The sequence below is a fragment of the Aquarana catesbeiana genome, linkage group LG06, assembly GCF_042186555.1.
Source record: "Aquarana catesbeiana isolate 2022-GZ linkage group LG06, ASM4218655v1, whole genome shotgun sequence".
Classification (NCBI taxonomy): Eukaryota; Metazoa; Chordata; class Amphibia; order Anura; family Ranidae; genus Aquarana; species Aquarana catesbeiana.
This window is the reverse complement of record NC_133329.1, coordinates 248,075,910-248,099,668: the sequence shown is the minus strand read 5'-3', so window position 1 is coordinate 248,099,668 and position 23,759 is coordinate 248,075,910. Positions and strand designations below refer to the sequence as shown.

The window sequence follows — 23,759 nt, the reverse complement described above, 5'->3', positions numbered from 1 at the left end:
ACTTTTCATTTTTTTATTAGTTAAAAAAGTTTCAAAAATCCAAAAGATTTCATTCCACTTCACAATTGTGTCCCACTTGTTGGTGATTCTTCACAAAAAATTAAAATTTTTTATCTTTATGTTTGAAGCCTGAAATGTGGCAAAAGGTTGAAAAGTTCAAAGGGGCCAAATACTTTCGCAAGCCACTGTATAATTGTCAGTACCCAGTTATATTATGTACATTTAGGAAAGTATCCAGGCCTTTCTTAAAGCAATCTACTGAGCTGGCCAGAACCACCTCTGGAGGGAGTCTATTCCACATTTTCACAGCTCTTACTGTGAAGAAACCTTTCCGTATTTGGAAATGAAATCTCTTTTCCTCCAGTCGTAAAGAGTGCCCCCTTGTCCTCTGTGTTGACCGTAAAGTGAATAACTTAACACCAAGTTCACTATATGGACCCCTTATATATTTAAACATGTTGATCATATCCCCCCTTATTCTCCTCTTCTCAAGAGTGAACAAATTCAGTTCCTCTAATCTTTCCTCATAGCTGATCTCCCCCATGCCTCTTATCAGTTTGGTTGCCCTTCTCTGCACTTTCTCCAGTTCCCCGATATCCTTTTTGAGAACTGGTGTCCAAAACTGAACTGCATATTCCAGATGAGGTCTTACTAATGATTTGAACAGGGGCAAAATGATATCTCTCTCTCTGGAGTCCATACCTCTCTTAATACAAGAAAGAACTTTGCTCGCTTTGGAAACCGCAGCTTGGCATTGCATGCTATTATTGAGCTTATGATCTACCAAACCTTGTTGGTTTATTTTATTAAGTTCATGGTTATATACAATTTCATATGGTTAATCTCATATTCAAGCACCAATTATTCACTTCTTGGGATATCAGCGCTGCTACCTTTGTTATTATTTATGTTGTTGTGTGTATCTCACATATAGCGGCTGCTTTTTTAGAATTTTATAATCATTAATTTGAGAATTTGTATGGTTTTTCACATCATTTATTTTTCTGTGTCACTATTTGCACGAAATTATTTGTTCACTATAGCGCGGTATTTTTTCTCATTATACCTTTGCCTGGAATGCCTGGGTCTGATCATGGACACATCCTAAGCCAAGAGTGTTTCTTCCAGAAAAGGAAATTCTTTCTCTTAAGAGCTCATGCTCGAAAACTAAGATCCAAGAAAAATCCCACAGTGAGATTTGCCATGAGAGTTCAAGGTCTTATGCTCTGTACACAAGATCAGACTTTCCGACAACAAAACCGTGGATTTTTGTACGAAGGTTGTTGGCTCCGACTTGTCTTGCATACACACGGTCACACAAATGTTGGCGAAACAATTACGAACGTAGTGACGTACAAGAAGTACGTGATAACTCCATTAAAAACGCTAGTTTTACAAGAATGAGCGCTTCCGACTCATACTTGATTCCGAGCATGCGTGGACTTTTGTGTGACGGACTTGTGTACACATGATCGGAGAGTCCGACAACAAAAATTTGTTGGCGGAAAATTTGAGAACCTGCTAGCCAACATTTGTTGGAGGAAAGTCCAACAACAAATGTTCGATGGAGCATACACACAGCCGGACTTTCTGTCAACAAGCTCACATCCAACATTTGTTGTCGGAAAATCCGATCGTGTATACGGGGCATAATGGTTGCTTCCTTCGAGGCAACTTCAAGTGAAGGCCTCTCTAACAAAATATTTAGGCGGAGTGGAAAAGCAGGCCCTTTTTCTCAACTTGCCCATGCTCCTATCCAGCCAGACAAGAATTTCCTTATCTTGGTGGATCATCACACTAGCTCTATCAGTGAGGAAGTCCTTCCTTCCTTACCACTGGAAAGTCCTTACAACACATGCAAATCTGTCAGGCTGGGGAATTGTGTTTCAGTTCTTGCAGGGAACATGGTCAAGAGAGGATACCAAACTCCCTATTGATATCTTGGAGCACAGAGCAGTCAGATTGTCCCTGTGGCGCTGGACCTCCCTTCTGAAGGGACACCCAATCTGGGTACAGTCACAATGCCACTACAGTGGAATAAATCAGAAATCACAGGGGCACAAGGAGCCTGGCTGCTTTGAAGAAAGTAAAACCGACATCCTTGTCTCCAGTTTCAACAACAAGGTACTTTTGTTTGTTGCCAGAACTAAGGATTCTCTAGCCTGGCCTTGGATATTCTAATTATCTCTTGGTCGCTGTTCAGGCTAACTTATGTCTTCCCTCCACTCCATATTCTTGGTTGATACACAAAATAAAGCAAAAGAGAAAAACGGTGATTCTAATTGCACTAAACTCGCCCAGTAGAAGCTGGTGCACAGACATACTCAGTTCACTAGCAGACAACCCCTGGTCTCTTCTTAACAAGCCAGATCTGCTATCTCAAGACACTCTCTATTCATCCAGTCTTTAATGGCATTGCTGTTGAACGAAAGAAAGATATTTCTGAGTCTGTGATTACTACTTTGCTGATGGCAAGAATAGCCACTTCCATTAGGATCTGTTATCATACCTGGAAATCTTATTTTGCCTGCTGGGAATTTAGTCAGTTCAGTCCCAGAGATTCTGTGCCTCACATTCTGGCCTTCCTACAAACTGGTCTGTACCAGAATTAGGATCTTCGCATCTTAAAGGGCAGGTATTGGCCTTCTCTTTTTCTCCAATCGTCTTCCAGGGCAGCATCCGAGAGATAGGCTCCTCCTTCCTGCAACAGGAAACACATTAGTCCACAATTATAAATTTGTTAGTCTCACCTGTGTGCCTCAGTTGTTTTGTGTTTCCTCCGGACCCACAGGAGCTGAAAACGTTTGTTATTTTATCCAGTCTCTGTGCTTTCTGCAGGGGACTCCCTGACCAGCATCCCATTCAGCCCAGGGGGCCTTGGGAGGGCAAGCAGGGGCAGCAATCTGAGCCTCAAGGCTCTGCCTGAAGTTTCGCCCCTACAGAGGGGTATGCAACTATCCCCCCAGCTGCACTACATGCTGCTGGCATTTTTCCCCACAGCTACAGCTCCTCGATGGTGGAGAGCCATCCGGCTGAGCCCCACACTCCAGGTGCTTTAGAGGTACCCTCGCTGTGCAGGTGACCTTGCCGCTGACCCTCCTGCTCACTGATTGTATTCCGCTCGCATCCCACAAACCTCTCTGCCAGATCCCCTCGTTTGCGGTCCTGAGAGGTATAGCAAGAGAGGCTGGACGCATCATTTCCGATCGTGCAGTCCGGTCGGCGGCCATCTTGGTGGAGGCTGGAGGCTCCAGGGAAAAGGCCCTTAATGTGCCCCCTCCCTATTTGAAACCCAGTAAGGAGTACGCCAGAGAGGACGTGGCAGGTGCAGGTGTGTCCTCCAACCCGCACGGGGTCAGCTGGGGGCGGGGCTGGAGCAGGAAGCAGAAAGGGATCTCTAAACAGAGGATCCCGGTGGCCGGCCAGTAGAGAAGCTGGAGGTGCCAGCAAGCTCTAGCCAAGCCAGCACCCCATCTAGTCAATTTGGATAACCCCGATCAAATCTCAGAGGACAGCTTATGCTGGGATTCCGAGGAGGATGACTCGGCATCAGAGGGTACCCTATTTCCCTCAAAAGGCACAGATAATCTTCCAAGGCTCGGTCTCATCTGGTGCAACTTGTCATGCGACTTGGGACTGCAGAGTCGCATGACAGTACTGTTCATATCTGTGCGACTTCAGGTCGCAGCGACTTCAAAGTGGTCCCTGCACAACTTTGGTCTCACTTCGATGCGACTTGAGGTCCATAGACCTCAAGAATACACCATGGTTTCAAGCTGCATCAAAATCCCTGGCAAAATTGTGTCAAAAAATCATGCAACCTTCAGGTTGCAATTGTGGAACCTAGCCCAAAGACTATAAGCAGACACACTGGGTATCAAAGAGCAAAAAGCTGCAGGGCTTTCCCTTCACGACAAAATATACAAGGGGGTTGCAGCCCAGAAAACCCAGGAGAAGCTCTTTATACCAGGTGCGGTCAAGCGCAGGTATCCATTTGCAGAGGAAGACACCAAGACTTGGGTGAAAATGTCCCAAAGTGGATGCCTCCCTCGTGAGAGTTGCAAACAAATCCAACTTAGCTTTTGATGATGCAGAGCATGAGAAGCAGGGGCGGCGATTTTGAATCCGGCAATGGCTTCCACCTGCACAGCTCGCACCCTAGTAGCTGGCTGTCTCAACTGCAAGCGTTGCTAGGAGACAGGCCAAGGGAAGAATCGGTGAGGACAATTCCCACACTAACCAGAGTGGCAGATTTTCTAGCAGATGCATCTGCTGAAATGGGAAGATATCTTCTAGGGCCATGACCTTAGGGAAGAGAGCCCTGTGGCTGAAAGTTATAGGAGGGGACATCGCCTCTAGGAATAGGCTGTGTGGGATCCCATTCACAGGAAATTTTCTGTTCAGGCCAGACCTGTAAACGGTCCTGGACAGGACAGCAGCGAAGAACAAAGGGCTCCCCCAAAGCAAAAAACAAGCAGGGGAAGGCGCCCTTTTGTCATTCCAGGAGATTTAAGCCGCTCAACAGAAGAACGTGGGTATGCATGGCCACAATAGACTTGCAAGATGCATACTTGTATGTACCCATAAAGAAAAGTCATCAAAGATGCCTAAGGTTCACGATCCAGGGGCCGGTGGCCACCCTGCATCTGCAGTACACATCTTTTGCCTTTCGGCATCTCTTCTGTGCCCAGAATCTTCTCAAAGATTATAGCAGAAGCGCTAAAGGGCCTGAGACCGCAAGGTATAGGCGTGATACCATGCCTAGACAATCTGCTGTTCTTTGCAGATACAGCAAAGAACCTAAAAAACAACCTCTGCGCAGGTATTTCTTATCCACAAAACCTGGGGTGGATAGTAAATACAGAAAAATCGTAGCTGACCCCAAGCTAGAGGTGGTATACTTGGATTATGTGCTAGACGCCAGAGTAACCAAAACCCTCCAGATGGAAGAAAAGAACGAGGCAGTGCTACCCTGTTTCCCCGAAAATAAGACCTAGCGTGATTGTCGGTGATGGCTGCAATATAAGCCCTACCCCCCAAATAAGCTCTAGTTTAAAGTCCTTGTAGGTCTTTTTTTCAGGGTAGGGCTTATTTTTGGGGAAACAGGGAAGGGCTTATTTGGGGGGTAGGGCTTATATTGCAGCCATCACCGACAATCACGCTAGGTCTTATTATCGGGGAAACAGGGTAGGACTGATGTCCTTGGTCCCAGCCATCACCTGGACACCGCTCCACATGAGGACTCTACAGAATGACATTTGACCCAGTGGGATGGTGATCCATTATCCTTTAGAAATGTCCATTCCTGTCCCTTGGCTGGTCAAACAATCTTTTCAGTAGTGGCTCAATCCGCTCTGTTATGCCGAGGGACGCAGATGGGCGCAAGCCAACCCTGTGAGGATTACCACAGACGCCAGTACCCTAGTATGGGGGGCACACATGGGGGATCTCTGTACACAGGGGAGATGTAACTCCAGATGGTCTCGAGCCTCCTAGTATATGAGGGAATTAAAAGCCGTAGAGGAAGCGTGGAGAGCATTGAAACCAGCTATCCAGGGGAGAGATGTCCGGATTCAGTCAGACAAACGCCACAACAGTGGCATACCTGGACAGGCAAGGAGAGACAAAATCTCGCTTGAGCCTGACAGAAGTAATTCTGTCATGGGCTAAGACAAACATCCGATCAACCTCGGGCATACACTTGAAGGGGACAGACAACACGTTGGCAGACTTTCTAAGTCAAAAGACCATAAAACAGACAGAGTGGTCTCTAAACCAAGCAATCTTCTTGTGGATCACACAAACCTGGAGAGTGCCCGAGGTAGATCTGTTTGCCTCAAGGACAAATGCGAAACTGCCAAGGTTCTTCTCGCTGGATACCACAGATGGCAACATTAGAGTGGATACGTTCGATCAAAGCTGGGCACACCAGCCGTTTTATGCACTCCCTCTGACCGCTCCTAATACCAAAGGTGAGCCAAAGAATCATGGAAGAAAGGGCAACAGTGATACTCATAGCACCTCACTAGCCCCAGGGAACATGGTTCAGTCACTCGAAGAAACTCCAGCCGCACCAGATACAGCAGGACCTACCGGACCTCCTATCGCGAGGGCCAGTCAACCACCCGAATCGCAAACTCATGAAGCTTTCGGCTTGGTTACTGAGAGGGTGAGGCTGCAAAAGAAAACTGTCGGACAGAGTGATCAACTTTATTCTAGCCAGAAGAAAACCCCATAACTGGAGTGAGAAGGAAGTTTGTCTCCTGGTACAGAAACAAACAGGATTCCGACAGAGAATCATCCTAGCGATTCGGATTTCCTGCAGGAGGGAGCAGACTTGAACCTCTCTCGGAGCACGCCGAAGGTACAAGTGGCAGCACTCTCCCCCTGTCTGGACACCAGATTAGCAGAGGACCCATTTATAAAGCTATTCCTGATCTCATTAAATAGAGCCAGACCCGCTAAAGTCGGCAGAACTCCAACATGGAACCTCTCCACGGTGCTCAGAGGATTCCTCTCTCCGTCATTCGAACCACTGGAGGTGTGCTCAGATAAAAATCTTACACTAAAAACCGCACTCTTAGTGGCCCTAGCATCGGCCAGGGGGAGTAGGTGAAAAGTCTCAGCGTTTTTTTTACACGATGGAACCCTACTGACTGATCCAGGCAGATAAAATAATCCTCTCACCAAACCAAGTTTTTCTACCAAAAGTCTCTTCAACCTTTCACAGGATGCAGAATGTGGTTACCACATCTCTTTCTAAGTCAATGGACAGCAGAAAAGAGACACATACAACAAACTAAACTTAATACTCATAGCTTATCTCAAGAGAACAAATGGCTGACAAAGAACTGCCATGCCATTTGTCCTCTTTGCAGAAGTCAATAAGGCAAAGCAGGCATCAAGACTCACGATGGATAAACCTTGCCATACAGATGGCCATTTGGGGACAAAACCTTGCCCCCCCCCCCAAGTAAGGTCAAAGCCCACTCGACCAAAGCCTGGGCAACCTCGGTCACAGAAAAGGCAGGGGCAACTCTGGAGCAGATCTGCAGGGCATGATCGAGCTTCGATACCTTCACGAGACACTACCACAGCGACCAGCTGTCAAGACCAGACATTGGTCGCAAGGTGCTCCAGACCTTATCCCCACCCTAGTAAGTATTGCTTGATACATCCTCTCGGATGCTGCCCTGGAAGACGTTTGGAGAAAACAGAGTTAGGTACCTGGTAAATCTTTTTCTAAGAAGTCTTCCAGGGCAGCACTAGTTCCCACCCTAAGCGAGGATACCAGGTATTGTGGGGACGCATTGGCTTACTGAGAGTTCCTTCAGTGCTTTAGTACTACTGTGGCACACAGGTGAGACTAACAAATTTATAATGGTGGACTAATGTGTTTCCTGTTGCAGGAAGGAGGAGCTTATCTTTCTTGGATGCTGCCCTGGAAGACTTCTTAGAAAAAGAGTTACCAGGTACCTAACTGTTTTCCAAAGGCCTCCGGCTTTGCACTCTTTTATATTTTTATATATATATAAAATCCTGTAGTGTCTCTTGTATCAGCCCCCCTATCGCATCCTATGCTTCCCTGAGACCTAAAATGTGTTCTTTCTGCTTTGCAGAAACCACCCTTTTAAAACTACCAAGGATATTCCCCTGGAGATTCTTACCGACAAAGTTGCCTTTTTGGTAGCTATCATGTCTGTCAGTCATGCTTTTGAACCAGCGGCTCTTTCATGTATGGAGCCCTTTTTCATACTCTACAACAAGGTCATTTTGTGCTCTGCTCCTAGGCAACTAAAAAAAAATTGTCTCTACATTGCCTGGACCTAGTCAGAGCCATTTGAGTATACCCTAAAGCAACTGTCTGGCGTAGCAAGGATAGCAAGTTGGAGTACAATAAATTCTTTCATGCGCCATTACACATGGATGTCATTGAGGTATTCTGGCCGTTTTGGGGCCACAATCCTTTCTTGAGTTGTGAATCGTTAAATATCTTTGGTGTTTTGCAGCACTTTTATGGTTCTAGTCTCGTTTATTCCCTCCTGTGTTGCTTTTTCATTGCTTGTTACGTCCTATAGTAGGCTGATGTGAGGAGGTCCAGGAATACAGAAAATTGTTTTATACTTGCCGTAATTTTCCTTTCCCGAATCCTCCTCACATCAGCCTACCATAGGTTTATAGGCTAGTTATGCAAATGCAGGTAACAGTGCGTTTGCCTGCACTGAATCGCATGGTACTTTGGTTGCAGTGCATTTTTAAAAGTCGTGCATGCACTACTTTTGATGCGATGCAGTGCAACTTCAGTCTATTCAAATCAATGGGTTGAAAACGCACTGCACTCAAATTGCACAGGAAAGCAAGCGCATTACTGTGCGATTCCTGGTGTAAAGCGGCCCTTAGGATAGGTGCATACTGCTTTTATATTTTAACTGGTGTGCAAAAGGCTCACTTTAAAGATATTCATTATTACATGGGGTTCATGGAATTAGTAGTTTACAAAAGCAATATAACCATTTTTCTATCTGTTCAGCTCGCAGAAAGTGACAAGAAAAATACATTTCTGGCAAGATCAACATGCATTTTTTGCACTTGCTGAAAATGTTCTCTGCCTAAAAAATGAAAATGAATGCAACAATCACATCTGGTAATCAGCAATATATTAAATTTCTATATTTAGGTTTACTTGTCCTTTAAAGACACAACTGGGTTTCTAGCAGTGTTGCCAACCTACCAGTTTTAAATTTACTGACGTGACACCCAAAATTTACTTGCATTTCCAAAAGTTCCAAACTACAGTTTTAAGTGCACGTTTTTAGTATAAAGGCTGCAGATAAGTACAATATGTAATTAGCAATGTGATTTAGGGTAGATATTAAGGCAAAAAACATGCTTCTTCTTTTATTTTTATTATAGTAAGTATGTAGCGCAGGGACAGGATTCAGGAAGGCAAGTAATTTGAATGGACACACACACAGGAAATTGACTCTCACAGTGACACTGACAGCAGTGTGCAGCAGCACAGATGACACCTCACCGATGCAACATGTCCCCTCCTGAGTCTCTCTCCACATCAGGTAGTCCCTTCGGTCCACTCCAGTCCAAAGAGCACTGACAGTCCCACTTCCGGCTTGCCTTGCTCCCATCCCGCAGACCCGCACACAAGGCTCTGGCCCTTGCACCATGACCTCACACGACAGTCAGGCACCCCCTCTGCCAGACCTGCCCCCTGCTGGCGCTGCCCGAACACACTGTAGCAGGCATTTGGATGGTCTCGGCTGGCTCCGTAGCAAGCGTACGCATGTGCAGTTCGGAACCGTGTGTCACAACCATATTTTTTACTGGCAGGAAAAAAGTGCCCTTTTTTTTACTGGCTGCCAGTAAAAATACTGACGGTTGGCAACACTGGTTTCTAGTCTTTGTGTACAAATTTGGCATGTAGAAATGTGTTTTCACACATTTTTCTTCCATTTATTTTTCCTAGAGATGCAATGATTCCAAATGAAAGCAGAAATTTTACAAAGATGGTTTTCGTAGAGGCTTTATTATTTTCTCTTCTTTGTTGGAGGACTTGTGGCGCATTGAGCATTTTACTTGTTTTTATTCGCTACTTTATTAAGGTAAGCCTGATGTTTTTTTAATGTATGAAATCATTTATTTTTATATAACTGTGTATTTTCAACTTGGCGTCTCCCTTTTTCTCCCCCTCTGTCACCTCTTCACCTTTTTATGTACACTTTGGAGCTTTACTAAAACTGGAAAATATATAAATAAAGTCCAAATAAACGTGCTGAATGTTCTGATCCACAATGGAAAAAAAACTTTAGCAGTGCAATGGACCACAGATGCTCCAAAACTTTTCAGGTGCAAAAACAACACCTCCACATGTATCCCCACTCACCAAATGGCTGACCCCCAGCTTTGCAGTCTGGTGTTCACTTCAGGCTTATATGATGGTATCCAGAGAAGTTCAGGGGTAGTGTTGTGCAAGTCAGATTAAAGGATTTCTTGTTGGAATTTTACAGCAGAATTGCCAGGCACCAAAAAAGGATAAAACATAGAACGAATAGTGAAAAGTACCGTATGAAAAGGGATTTATTCCACATAAAAAATGGGTGCTCACATAATAGCTGTTAAAAGCAGGCATGTAAAGGAATTTAAAGATGGATCCAGTCGTCGCGCACGGTGTGCGTTCCAGAAACCAGGAAGTGCATTCCACAGAGCAGGAAATCAGTGCCACCGGAAATACATCAACACGTTTCGCCCACCCACAGGGCGTTATCAAAGACCTAATTACTGGCCCACTCGACCGTCTTAAAATAGAGGAAAGGGGGAAACCTCCCCCAAACAGAGGACCAATCACCATCAACATGGGAACCATACTAATGATGAAATGAAAAAAGGTCACTCCCACAAGCAGAGCACAGCTGCTGGGAGAGACCAAAAATGTGCAAATGGCAATCTGCAAAAAACGATTCCAAGGACTTGAGACATCAGTTCCAGCCAAACCATGGAGCTCACTGGGAATACATTTACATATAAAATAAATATACATACAAGCCAAAAAATGAAATTATTCTTGGATGAAAGCAAACAAAAAAAATAAAATAATTTTGAAAATGGAAATGAAATAAAAATTAAAATACAAATACAAAAAATAAATAAAAATTAAAATAAAAAAATAAAATAAAAAAAAAGAAAAATATAATAAAAATAAAGTAAAATAAAATAAAAAATATAATATAATGGATAAAAAGCACCAAATTGTTCTAAAAATTCGACAGGAAACAGTTCAGATCCAATTCAATGTTTAACCCTCGGGGACTCATCGTTTTTAAATGATGGATCCACTGGGTCTCATTACCAGAAATAGCTCGCTTGAGGTTACCTCCTCTCTAATGCCCCTCAACTCTGTCAATGCCACAGAAGGTGAGGCCGCTGGGGTCCCTACCGTGAACCAATCTAAAATGATTGGATAAACTGTGGTGTTTGTAACCTTCTTGATCCTATTAACATGCTTGCGTAATCTTACTCCCAATGCTCTAGTAGTCCTACCTACGTATTGTAACCCACATGGGCAGGACAACGGGTAGGTAACGTGGGTAGTGCCACATGTGATACATTTTTTAATTTTATAGGATTGACCACTGGAGTGTGCTGTGTTTTCCTCACCCTGTGTTTAGATGTCCTACATATAACACAGCTGAAAAAACCCACCTGATCCAAAAAAGTGCATAGCTTTTTTGGGGAGTTGACAACATTGAGTGTCAGCTTGAGTCGTAGCGTAGAAAGGTTGGTATAAATGAACTGTGGTCTACTGGGTAAAACACTGGCTAAATCGTCATCTTTCAATAGAAAATGCTAATGCTTTCGAACAATATGTTCCAAACCTGACATAAGGCAATGCCAAAATTCCTTTTGGCAACTTCCTTCTTTTTAAACAGATCATCCCTATTCATACCCCTTACCAAGGATAGGGTTTTGTTTAACTCACATGGAGTGTAACCTTTTTCCAAGAACCTCTCATACAGAACTTGCGCTTGTAGGTCAAAATCCTCAATTCTTGCGCAATTGCATCAGACTCTTAGAAATTGGCTTTTAGGAATGGAACTAAGCCACCGAGGGTGATGGCAGCTCCCAAGGGGGATATATAACCATTTATGTCCACCTCCTTAAAATAGGTTTTAGTGGACAGTGTATGGTTATCCTTGAAAATGACTAAATCAAGAAAATTGATGCAATGGATGTCGGAAATTGTCGAGAATGATATCCCATACCTATTCTCACCAATTTTCGACAAAAACTGAGAAAGACTCTTTTGATCCTGCCCAAATAATGATGATATCATTTATATAACACCTGTAAAACTTAAGCTGAGGAATGTTCACACCAAAAATAGCATCCTTCTCCCAGAAACTCATGAATAAATTTGCCACTGAGGGGGCATATTTAGCCCCCATTGCCACACCCTTCTTCTTCTTTAAAACGATGAGTCTCCGAGGGTTAAACGTTGAATTGGATCTGAACTGTTTCCTGTCGAATTTTTAGAACAATTTGGTGCTTTTTATCCATTATATTATATATTTTTTTTATTTTATTTTTTTATCTTTATTTTTATAATTTTTTTCTTGTTTTTTTTTCTTTTAATTTTATTTTTATGTATGTATGTAAATGTATTCCTAGTGAGCTCCATGGTTTGGCCGGAACTGACGTCTCAAGTCCTTGGAATCGTTTTGCAGATTGCCATTTGCACATTTTTGGTCTCTCCCAGCGGCTGTGCTCTGCTTGTGGGAGTGACCTTTTTTCATTTCATCATTAGCATGGTTCCCATGTTGATGGTGATTGGTCCTCTGTTTGGGTGAGGTTTCCCCCTTTCCTCTATCTTAAGACGGTCAAGTGGGCCGGTAATTAGGTCTTTGATAACATCCTGTGGGTGGGCGAAACATGTCGACATATTTTCGGTGGCACTGACCTCATTTCCTGCTGTGTGGAACGCACTTCCTGGTTTCTGGACCGCACGCCGTGAGCGGCAGCCAGATCCATCTTTAAATTCCTTTACATGCTTGTTTTTATCAGCTATTGTGTGATTACCCATTTTTTATGTGGAATAAATCCCTTTTCATATGTTACTTTTCACTATTCTATGTTTTATCATTTTTTGGTGCCTGGCGATTCTGCTGTAAAATTCCAAGAAAAAATCCTTTGATCTGACTTGCACAACACTACCCCTGAACTTCTCTGGATACCATCATATAAGCCTGAAATGAACTCACAGACTGCAAAGCTGGGGGTCATCGCCATTTGGTGATTGGGGACACGTGGGGGTTTTTTTTGCACCTGAAAAGCTTTGGAGCATCTGTGGGCCATTGCACTTCTAAAGTTTTTTTCCATTGTGGATCAGAACATTCAGCACGTTTATTTGGACTTTATATATTTTCTTTATTTATATGTTTCTTTGTATATTCACATCTGCACCCATCTACACTTAGCCTTACATGTTTATTAACATTTTCGAGCGCCACATTTCTATAATTTTACATATCTGGTGAGTAGCACTTTGTGTGTGGCAGCTGCTTTAGTTTTCTTTCTTACTGTGTGTCACCATTCAGCGCGAGTTTAAATTTTTATATTATTTACTAAAACTGGGGCACACAGAATCTGGTGCAGCTGTGCATAGTAACCTATCAGCTTTCAGACATCTAACTATGCACAGCTGCACTTGATTCTGTGTAAGCCTGTTTTAGTAAACCCTCCCCCTTTGTCTTTTTCCCATCTATGTACCCCTTCCACCTTTGCCTCTATTTTGGCCCTTTTTCCTTGTTCCAAGCAGTCTAAATCTGGCCCTAGATGGTGTAAAACTCAGCCAGTTCAGCAGAACTTGGCCAAATTTCAATCCATGTGTGGTCATCCCTGCTTGATAAAGGTCAATCATTCGATCGACTCTCTGTTGAAAGAATTTTGAAAAACCTTTCTTGATCGGAGGCGAATACCATGTCCAGATGAGGGGACTCTTCCATACACCCAGTTTGTGTGGCTGGAGGAATCTTTTTTGTTTGTTTTTTTTTTGTTTTTTCAGCCCACTGAGGGGAAAAAAAACAAACCATCTGTGACAGCTTTGCAAACTTACATAAGTTATATGTTCCAGTGGTGCTGTATTAAATAATATAATCAAAGAATTGAGGCATATTTATGTCATCAATATACAGACATATAGCTGGCAAGAAAAAAAGGAGCAAAATGTGTAACAGAGACAAAATATTGTTTTCCTAAAAGGGACATCTACACTGAACAGTGATCAGTGAAGATAGTTTTATCTAATTTTTCACAATGTAAGCTGGATACAAGTAGCAAGTTAAAAATGCAGCAGCCAAAACCTACAGTAGAAATAGTGAACACTTGTACTGAAAAATGTGTTTTGTTTTTTTTTTTTACAATAGGTTACCTTGTATAACACGCCACTTAAAGCTGAGTACACCTAATGCTAAATTGCTAATTAACCTTTTCAATTCCTATACCTGTATATGGACTAGAGCAATTTTTGCATACTGTATGTGCTATGGGCCTTTTACATTGGCAGTGACTTGTGTCGTGTAATTAACCACTTCAGCCCCGGATGGTTTTAGCCACTTCCTGACCAGCCCATTTTTTGCAATATGGCACTGTGTCGCTTTAACTGACAATTGCGTGGTCTGCAAGGCTATACCCAAAAAAAATTGATGTCCCTTTTTCCCATAAATAGAGCTTTCTTTTGGTGGTATTTGATCACCTCTGCGGTTTTTATTTTTTATGCTATAAACAAAAAAAGACCGACAATTTTGAAAAACATTTTTTTTTACTTTCTGCTATAATACATATCAAAAAAAAAAAAAAAATTCTTACTCCAATTTAGGCCAGTATGTATTCTGCTACATATATTTGGTAAAAAAATCCCAATAAGCGTATATGGATTGGTTTGCGCAAAAGTTATAGAGTCTACAAACTATGGGATAGATTTAGGGACTTTTTATGTTTTTATTTTTATTTTTTACTGGTAATGGCAGCGATCTGCGATTTTTAGGGGGACTGCAACATTGCGGCAGACAAATCTGACCCTAAGGGACACTTTTTGGGGACAAGTGACACCAATACAGTGATTTGTGCTAAAAAAAAAAAAAAAAATGCACCGATCCCCAAAAAATTAAAAGTTTAAAATAACATCCTACACCCTCCCCACTGCAGCTGTCACTGCCCATGCAGCAGTCCGAGGATTTGTAAGACACGCACTTTCCCCTCTTTTCTTGGTGCTTACCTGATGGATCAGAACAATAACTGTTGGTTGCATGCTGGCACTCCTTGTAAGTTTCATGCTTTCTTGTTTTAGAACTTTAGATTACAGTGGATTTATTTTTGTTTTGTTTTTTACACTGATTTACAAAAATAAATGTCAAATGTTTATTGTCAAAGTGCAAATTATTAAAATTAAAAATGGAAAAAAAAAACACAGCATCACTGATTGGTTGTACTGTATACGTATACAACCCCTTCAATATGAATCATCATTGGTATAGCAGTTTCTTTTCCAAAACCAAATAGGTAAATAAAAATCACTGATATGTAGTAGAGGGGATTCAAGTGAGAGTAGTACGATTTAATAAAAGAACGCTCCAACAACTAGGTGAAAAGATGACTGGGGATTTCAGAACAAACGGTATAACTTCCCTTATACCCTGCTCCAAAGATCACCTCCTCTGCATGAAGCTCCAGTCTGTGGACAGACCCTCAGCGTCATCACATACAGTACAGGGACATTAACCCCGGATCTTATGTTGGGAGGCTGGAGTGCGACTGCAGGTTGCTTCAGCTTACAGGGGAGCTTCAGGGACCCAGCTGAAGTGAGTAAGGTAAGTATTTTCTTAATCCCTCACTCCTACACTAAATTGAGAATTTACCCTTGCATTATGGAGGGGCCCTGCTGCAAGGGTGGATTGCTTTATTGTCATGGAGTTGAGCTTTACATGTGAATGGGTGCCTAAGAAATATAGATTATGAGACAGCTGTAAATCTGCCTATAAAAATCTGTCCACAAAGTGAGTGATTGTGCAAAGAGACTAGTAAGAGAGATCACCAAAAGACCTATTACAAATCTCAGGGAGTTACAACCTCACTGGCTGAGTTTACGATTATGTGTATACAGGTTGGACTATGACCATGTTCTGAGAGCGTAGCAAAAAAAAAAATAAAAAAAGGCACTGTTAACTATTCAGTTTGGATGTTATAATTTTTTTGCAGTATCCATTTAAAAAAATCCTAACTTTTTAATAGGTTGTGAAGATGCAGTCTGAACTTTGGAGACACCCTCTGTCAAACAATGGAGTGAGTACATTGTTTATATTTTATACATTAAAGCTGTGCTTTTTAGTAAATGAATACTTGATACAAGCAAACTGTAATGTGTATAGTTCTCAATGTAGACTAAAGGCCTCGTACACACTATAAGAAAATCGGGTGAACATTTTCTTCCAAAGAATTTTCATATGATTTTCATATAGTGTGTACACAACTTTCGACAGCTGATTCTGAATTTTCTTACGAAAATTCCCAAAAGACAAACTCCAAAATTTTTCTCGTACAGGAACAGAATGAAAGATTCTCGTTTAATGTGTACCATTTTCATACAAGAAAAAACAGAAAAAGACTGCGCATGATCAAAAACAATAAACCAAAAAAAAAGCCTTTGTCGTACAAGAATGTTCATACGAATTTTAGTTCATCTGTTCCGATTTGCTGTGAAACAACGAGGAAAATCAGACAATCATTCGCCCGATTTTCTTATAGTGTGTACCCCACTTTAGACTTACTATGGCTATTATTCTGATTGTAAAATACAATAGCTATGTTTTCCTGTTTGGGAGCATATATAAGGATGAGAATATGTACATTATAAATATATATATATATATATATATATATATATATATATATAATATATAATATATTATACACACATACTGTACATACATACAACCCCAATTCCTAAAAAGTTGGAAAGTTGTCTAAAATCTACATGAAAACAGAATGCAATGATTTGCAAATCTCGCTCTTCACAATAGAAAATAAAACACATCAAATGTTTAAACTGAAATTTTTTTTAAATGAATGGTAGCAAAGCATCTCACAAAAGTTGGGACAGGTCATGTTTCCCTCTTCATTTAACAACACTGTGTAATTGTTTGGGAATTGAATTGAGGGGACCAGTTGCTGGACTTTTAGGAGTGGGATGTTTTCACATTCTGGCCTGATATAGGATTCTAACAGCTCAACAGTCCAGGGGTGGTCTTTTTCGTATTTTTTGTTTCGAGTTGATCCAAATCTTTTCAGTTGGTGAAAAGTCTGGACTGCAGGCAGGCCAGTTAGGCACCTGGGCTCTTCTGCTAAGATGCCATGCTGGTGTCATATGCAAGGCCTACCCTGAAAAAGTAATCATCTGGGTGAGAGCATATGCTGCTCTAAAACCTGGATATATCTTTCACAATTGATTATGCCTTTTCAGATGTGCCGGTTGTCCATTCCATACGCACTAATGCACCCTCAGAGATGCAGGCTTTTGAGTGGTGATAAGAAGCCAGAAGGTCTTCTCCTCTTTAGTCTAGATGACACGGCACCCATGGGTGCTAAAAATGTCAAATTTAGATTAGTCTGACCACCGTTTTCCTTTTAGGCAACAGATCATTTGAAATTACATTTAGCTGAGAGAAGATAGAAGCATTTCTGTGTCCATGTTGAGATATAATTTCTTCTTTGCGTGATAAAGCTTTAAAGCGGAGGTCCACAGAAAAAAAAATATTAAAAGCCAGCAGCTACAAATACTGCAGCTGCTGACTTTTAATATGTGGACACTTACCTATCCAGGGAGCCCGCGATGTCGATCCATCCGTCGTCTCTCGGCTGCTGCTGCCGCCATCTTCTGTAAGGAAATAATGAAGTGAAGCCGTGCGGCTTCATTTTCTGTTCCCTACTGCGCATGCTCGAGTCGCGCTGCTCGTCCTCTCTGATCCCTGCTGTGTTCTGGGACCTGTGTGTCTCCCAGAATACAGCGGGGGAGGACAGTATAGGCGCCGGAAGTGGCGTAGGTCACCGCAAGCGCCACAGTGATCTATGCCAGGAAGTGGGAGCAAATACCTGAAAGGTGCCAAATGTGACACCGGAGGGGGGAAAGAATCCAAAAAGTGGAAGTTCCATTTTTGGGTGGAACTGCACTTTAACTTGCATGTTTGGATCAATATATGTAAATCAGCCAAGGATAGGTGGAGCTAGGCTCCACATTCCAAATTGTTAGAAAAAGGTAGAAATGGGAAAGGGGGGACTTTTAAAGTGCCAGACGCAAAGAACTATATCATATATAGTAAAAATACCAATCTCCAATTTTAAAATTGCATATTTATGGAAGTATAACTACTGTACATAAACATCATTCTCGACATGTTTCGCTAGACTGTATAGCTTCTTCAGCAGATTTGTAGACTTCTGTACAGCATCTTCACTGCAATGTATAAAAGAACATATAAAACAAAAATATACTAGTGACAAAAAAGACAGATGTCATCAGTTAAACATCTTTATACAAGAGAAGGCACAGAATCAGCTGAAAAAACTCTTACCCCAAAGAAACTGCTCTTGGGTTAGCATGCAAACATATCCGGGTCAATGGGTCGACATTTTTTTTGTTTGTTTACAAACAATTTTTATTATGTAAAAGGTCAAGGTATAAAACAATTACAATGATGGTACAGGTATGTATACAGATATTTTTAACAGTGAATGTTGTACAGGAAACAAAAAGAGGGTTATGGTTAGTCAGGTGAAAAAAAATGCATAGTATTATAATCAGGCCAATCAAGAGTATTGTGGAGGGAAGAAATAATGAAAATTGAGTATATATGTTAAGAAGAGGAGATGAGAAAAACAAAACAGAAAAACGCCCTCTTTCTCCCTTTTTTTTTTTTCTCTTTATCCCTTCCCTTATCTTAAATCAGAGAGGTGGTATCCCAAAGAACCCATTTTTTTTTTTAATGAAGAGGCATTGAATCATATAACGTGTGATGAATTCTTCGGAAAGTTTGATGTTCGTCATGCGGTTAAGAATTTGTGGCCAAGGTACCGAGGTGCGGAGCCAATTAAAAGCTATGGCCCAATGAATGGAGCTGAGGAATGTATGAATTAGTCTTGTGGTTGTCATTGGAATATCCTGTATAGGGGAAAATAGAAGACAGATTTGGGGTGTAAGAGAAATCTTTCTACCGTATATTTTTTCTATGATTATGCTAGCCTTATTCCAGGTGTTTTTTATGTGGGGACAGTCCCAAAAGATATGTAGAAGTGTTCCCTGAGAGGGGCAACCCCTGAAGCAGAGTGGGGATAGTGAGGGGTAAAATGAGTTAAGTTTAGCAGGGGTAAGATACCATCTATATAGCAATTTAATGGCTGATTCTCTGATTGAGATTGTTTTGGTACATTTATGGAGATTTGTAAAAATAGTATCCCATTGATCAAGAGTAAATGAGGTATTTAAATCTGATTCCCATTGTAGCATGGGATGTGATTTCTCAGGCATGTTTGTCTCATTTAAATTTTTATATATTCTAGAGATTAAACCCCTATCACGAGGGGAGGAGATACAAATTTGTTCAAATTGTGTATAGGGGGTGGGGGGTGGAGTGTAAGTGAGTAATATTTCTGATAGAATTGTCTTATATTTGTATACATCTCTAATTCTGAAGGTGAGAAATCATATATTGTATGTAGATTGGAGAAAGTGATAAATGAATTGTTGTGGGAAAGCGATTTTAAATGTGTTAGGTTATGTGATTTCCAATTCGTTAGAATGTTTTGATCTTGAGCTCTATCTGGGGGGGAAAAACGAGGGTGACCTAGAAAGGAAGCCAGGGGGGGAGTGTCGGAGGATAAATTAAATTTAGAGATTTGTCTGTTCCATAGTTGAAGGGTGTGAGTGACGATAAGGTTTAAGGGTCTTATTTTTTGTGGTGGGATGGTCTTGGACCAGAGAAGTCCTTGTAGGTTGTATGGTAGGATAGATTCTTCCTCGAACTGGAGCCAGGGGATTTGGGGTGAAGGGGCATACCATTGGGCTAATTGGGTGAATCTGGCCGATAGATAATAAAGCCAAAGGTTAGGAATGCTGAGGCCTCCTTTTATTTGGGGTCTAAACATAAGGGAGTAGCTAAATCTGGGTTTCTTGTTTAGCCAGATGAATTTGCTTATCTCTCTCTGTAAAGAATCTAATGTTTTTTAGGTAAAATAAGAGGAAGGGCTCTAAAAAAAAAAAACAAGAGTTTGGGTAATATCATCATTTTTACGGCCACTATTCTGCCCGAGAATGAGATCTGGTATGATGACCAAAGTTTAAGTAGATTTTTAATACTGTTAAATAAGGGAGGGTAGTTTGTTTGGTATAATGTTTCATACAAAGGTGTAATCTGAATACCTAGATATCTAAAGGCATCCGCGTTCCAGTTGAATGGGAATTTGTTTTTAAGTAAAGATAATAAGGCTGGGGGGATATTGATAGGTAAAGCAGAGCACTTAGATAGATTTACACCCAGTCCTGTCAAGTCATGGAAGATGTCAAGGGTTTTAGTTAGATTGGGTAGGGAGATAAGAGGGTCAGTTATAAACAGAAGCACATCATCTGCATAGAGGCTTAGCTTGTATTCTTTGGATCCCTTAAAATATCCTTTAATGTCTGTGTAGTTTCTGATAGCGCAGGCAAGGGGCTCTATCACGAGGGCGAAAAGTAGAGGGGAGAGGGGGCAACCCTGTCTGGTACTTTTGGTCAGAGGGAAGAAGTCAGAATTGATGCCTGGGAGTTTGATACGTGTGTGTGGGTTGTGATAGAGAGCCTTAAAGCCATGTAGGAATTCATTGTTGATGCCATATTTGGGGAGTAGATTGGTTTGGGAAGAAGGGACATGTTTGCTAAAAGCATTTCAGATGGGAAATGGCCGCCTAGTAAGATATTATTATACAGTTTTAGTAAGGTGTGGGGTAATGGTAGAGGCAAATTTTTTATAGTAAGATGTGGAATAGCCGTCCGGGCCTGGGGCTGTGGATATCTTTAATGTTCCAATGATTCTGTTAATTTCTATGTCTGTACAAGGGGCATTGAGGGATTCAATTTGTTCCCTGGATAGAGTGGGTAATGTAATGTCGTTAAGCCAGTCCAGGGAGGACTGTTTGGGAGATGATTGTGACGTGGAAAGAAGGTTTTTATAGAAGTCTAAGAACAGTTTCATGACTTCTTTGGGATGGGACACTGTATTTCCAGATGGGTTCCTCAATTTGTAGGTGTGGGGTGGTTTCGTAGATTGATTTAGTTTTCTAGCGAACATGGTGGAATATGAATTGCTGTTGAGTAAGAATCTAGCTTTGGACCATCTGAGGGCTTTTTCGGTGTCCGATGTTAATATTGTGTCTAAGGAAGTGCGTTTCTCTTGAATCTGTTTGAGAAGGTCACTAGATGGATTTTGGCTGTTTCTGTGATATAATTGGTCAAGATCTTTCGTGAGGGACCTAATATCTGCAAGTTTGGTTTTGTGTTTGGTTGAGGCGATATTTATCAGATGGCCTCTCATTACCGCTTTATGTGCCATCCATATATTTGTAGGGGACATGTCTGGTGTTACGTTATGTGCAAAATATTGCTCAAGGTGAGATAGAATTTGTTGTTTGCATGATGGATCTGTTAGCAAGGAATCATTTATTCGCCATGAGTGAGATGTGTTGATTAGACCTATGCGTGAAGTGTTAAAGGAGACTATGTGGTGATCAGACCAAGGACATGCATGGATATCTGCCTTAGAGGAATTGGCAAGTAGGATTGGGTTGCAGAAGATGTAATCAAGTGGGGCGAAGCTATTATGCGGGTGGGAATAGAATGTGTAGGATTTGATACCCATGTTGTGGTCTCTCCAAGTATCAACTAATTGATGATTATAAAGTGATCTGTTCAAAGATTTGGGGAAAGCTTTAGAGGATGGGACAACTTTGCTTCTGTCTAGAGCTGAATGAGCGGCTAAATTGAAATCGCCACCCACTATAAGATGTGTGGAATGATAACTGTCTAGAGTATCAGAAAATTTGTTGAAAAAGTTTGAATGGGTGTCATTTGGAGCATATATTGAGGCAATAGTGATAGAACGTCCTTTAATTGAGCCTTTCAAAATCAAATAACGACTATCTGGGTCTTTAAAGACATTCTGAACCTCAAATACTACCGAGTTTCTAATAAATATAGCAGCACCCCTAGATTTTGTGTTATAAGTAGTGCAATAAAATTGACTGGTGCTCTTGTCAATAAATTTAGGGTGTTTATCTGTTGCAAAGTGAGTTTCTTGCATTAATATTATATCCGCTCCTAATCTTTTGTAGTAGCGAAAAGCTTTCTTTCTCTTGTGAGGTGAATTAATGCCCCGGGCATTGTGAGAATTCACCCTAAGGCCCGTTGTATTGTTATTAAATAGCGCTGATAGTTATAAGGTAGTGGCAATGGATCACAAGGTCCGGGGAAGAGCATATGGCAGAGTCGGTGTGGTATTAGTAACATGGTTAACACCATTAACAATAAAAATGAAAAATTACCTGAGATAGAGGAAAATCTGGTGATCATTGTGATGCCATCTATATCTTCAAGAATACAATATTTCGAAATATACATCAATATCTTGCATAAGTATTTTCTTGTTGACCTATCTATATCAAATGACAAACTGTACTTATATATGTAAACACTGGAGATTAGGTTACTTGAACAGTAGAACTCTGGAAATAATAAACTCCTAGATAATAATAGTGCTATGTTGCGCAACGACGCACCATCATAATGCTTTAGGTAAAATAGAGAGTATTTGTTCGACCTTTTGAAAATTTTGTAAAAATATATTATTTTAGTATAATTATGAAAAATATTATTTATAGCTTGGGGGTCAGGGTGAGAAGCACTACCTGACCAAAAATAATATTGTTGTGGACAATATTGTCCATTACTCACAAATGGAGTATCCACCATTTAAAACAATGGATAGCAGGATCAGTCTTGGAAGTGTATCCAATAATTGAATCATGCTTATGAAGTCCTTTGTGAGTAGGGGGGCAAATTAGCAGAGGCGGAGCAGATCAGCCTCAGCGAGGATTCTATAAACGAAAATATAAGGGCATGCTGTGACATATGTTGAAAAAATTAGTAGAAAAAATATCATTAAAAAAAAAAAAATTAAGTGTATAAGATCGCATAAGATCGCATAGAAGGAACTATGATATACCAACCTATTACCTTTTAATGGTGTAGGGCTGCTGTTTACTAAACACAGTAAATCAAACTTCAAAACTTGCACTTTTTTAGAACTGAAAAAATTGTTCTTTGAACCTTGCGAGGGAAAAAAAGAAGGAAAAAACAAACAGAAAAAGGGTGAACTTTCAGTCGCAGGTATGCGTCAGCTTTATCTTCAGACATCCAGATTTCTAAAAGATGGACACCATCTTCCTTGTCCACGACGCGTGACTGGGGTGGCCCAGATAGGTGAAGCATGAGGGGGTAGGAGGACTTGTAACTGCACCCGAATCTAATAGACCCAACTTTACAAGCAGATCTTTACCTTCCGAGATGTTGAAGACTGTATAGGTGGTGCCATTTTGTGGCACTGTTAATTTAAATGGAAAACCCCACCGGTATCTAATATGAGCTGATTGTAATACCGAAAGTTATCTTTCATTATGCGTCTCCTTTCCAAGGTACCTTGTGAGATGTCTGGAAATATTAGAATTTTTGTGTCATCCAATTCAATGTTATGCATATTGCTGGATGCTCTTAGTATGCTTTCTTTTGTGATGAAGTGTTTCATGCATAGAATAATGTCATGTGAAGATTTGTCTGGGGGTGGTTTAGGACGCAGGGCCCTATGAATTCTGTCACATACAAATGAGGATGGAGGTAGATCAGGAAGGAGATTGTGGAACAGTTTAGATACTTCTGGCATCAGATTGGTGAGAGACTCTGGAATGCCACAAATCCTTAGGTTGTTCCTACAGTTTCGATTGTCCAAATCTTCCACTTATGATTGTAAGTATGAGTGGTTTTCAGCTAAAAGTTCAAAGTCCCTTCTAAGATCGTTGTGTGCAAGTGATAGCTCATCATGTTTGGTTTCTAGAACACCTGTGCGTCCTCCCAGGGTTGCTATTTCTTGTGTGAGTGTGTTTGTTGTTTTTTGGAG

At 41.2% G+C, this 23,759-nt stretch overlaps 1 protein-coding gene across 4 annotated transcripts in view; it reads left to right on the top strand.

The window, feature by feature from the left end:
- The window catches only part of PGAP1 (post-GPI attachment to proteins inositol deacylase 1), a 479,543-nt gene that overhangs the window by 377,948 nt on the left and 77,836 nt on the right, over positions 1 to 23,759 (top strand). For all 4 annotated transcript variants that reach the window (XM_073633146.1, XM_073633147.1, XM_073633144.1 and 1 more), the window contains 2 exons: positions 9,482 to 9,617; positions 15,799 to 15,849. In XM_073633146.1, the coding sequence (XP_073489247.1) occupies positions 9,482 to 9,617; positions 15,799 to 15,849 (187 nt within the window). The remainder of the gene's footprint in view (positions 1 to 9,481; positions 9,618 to 15,798; positions 15,850 to 23,759) is intronic.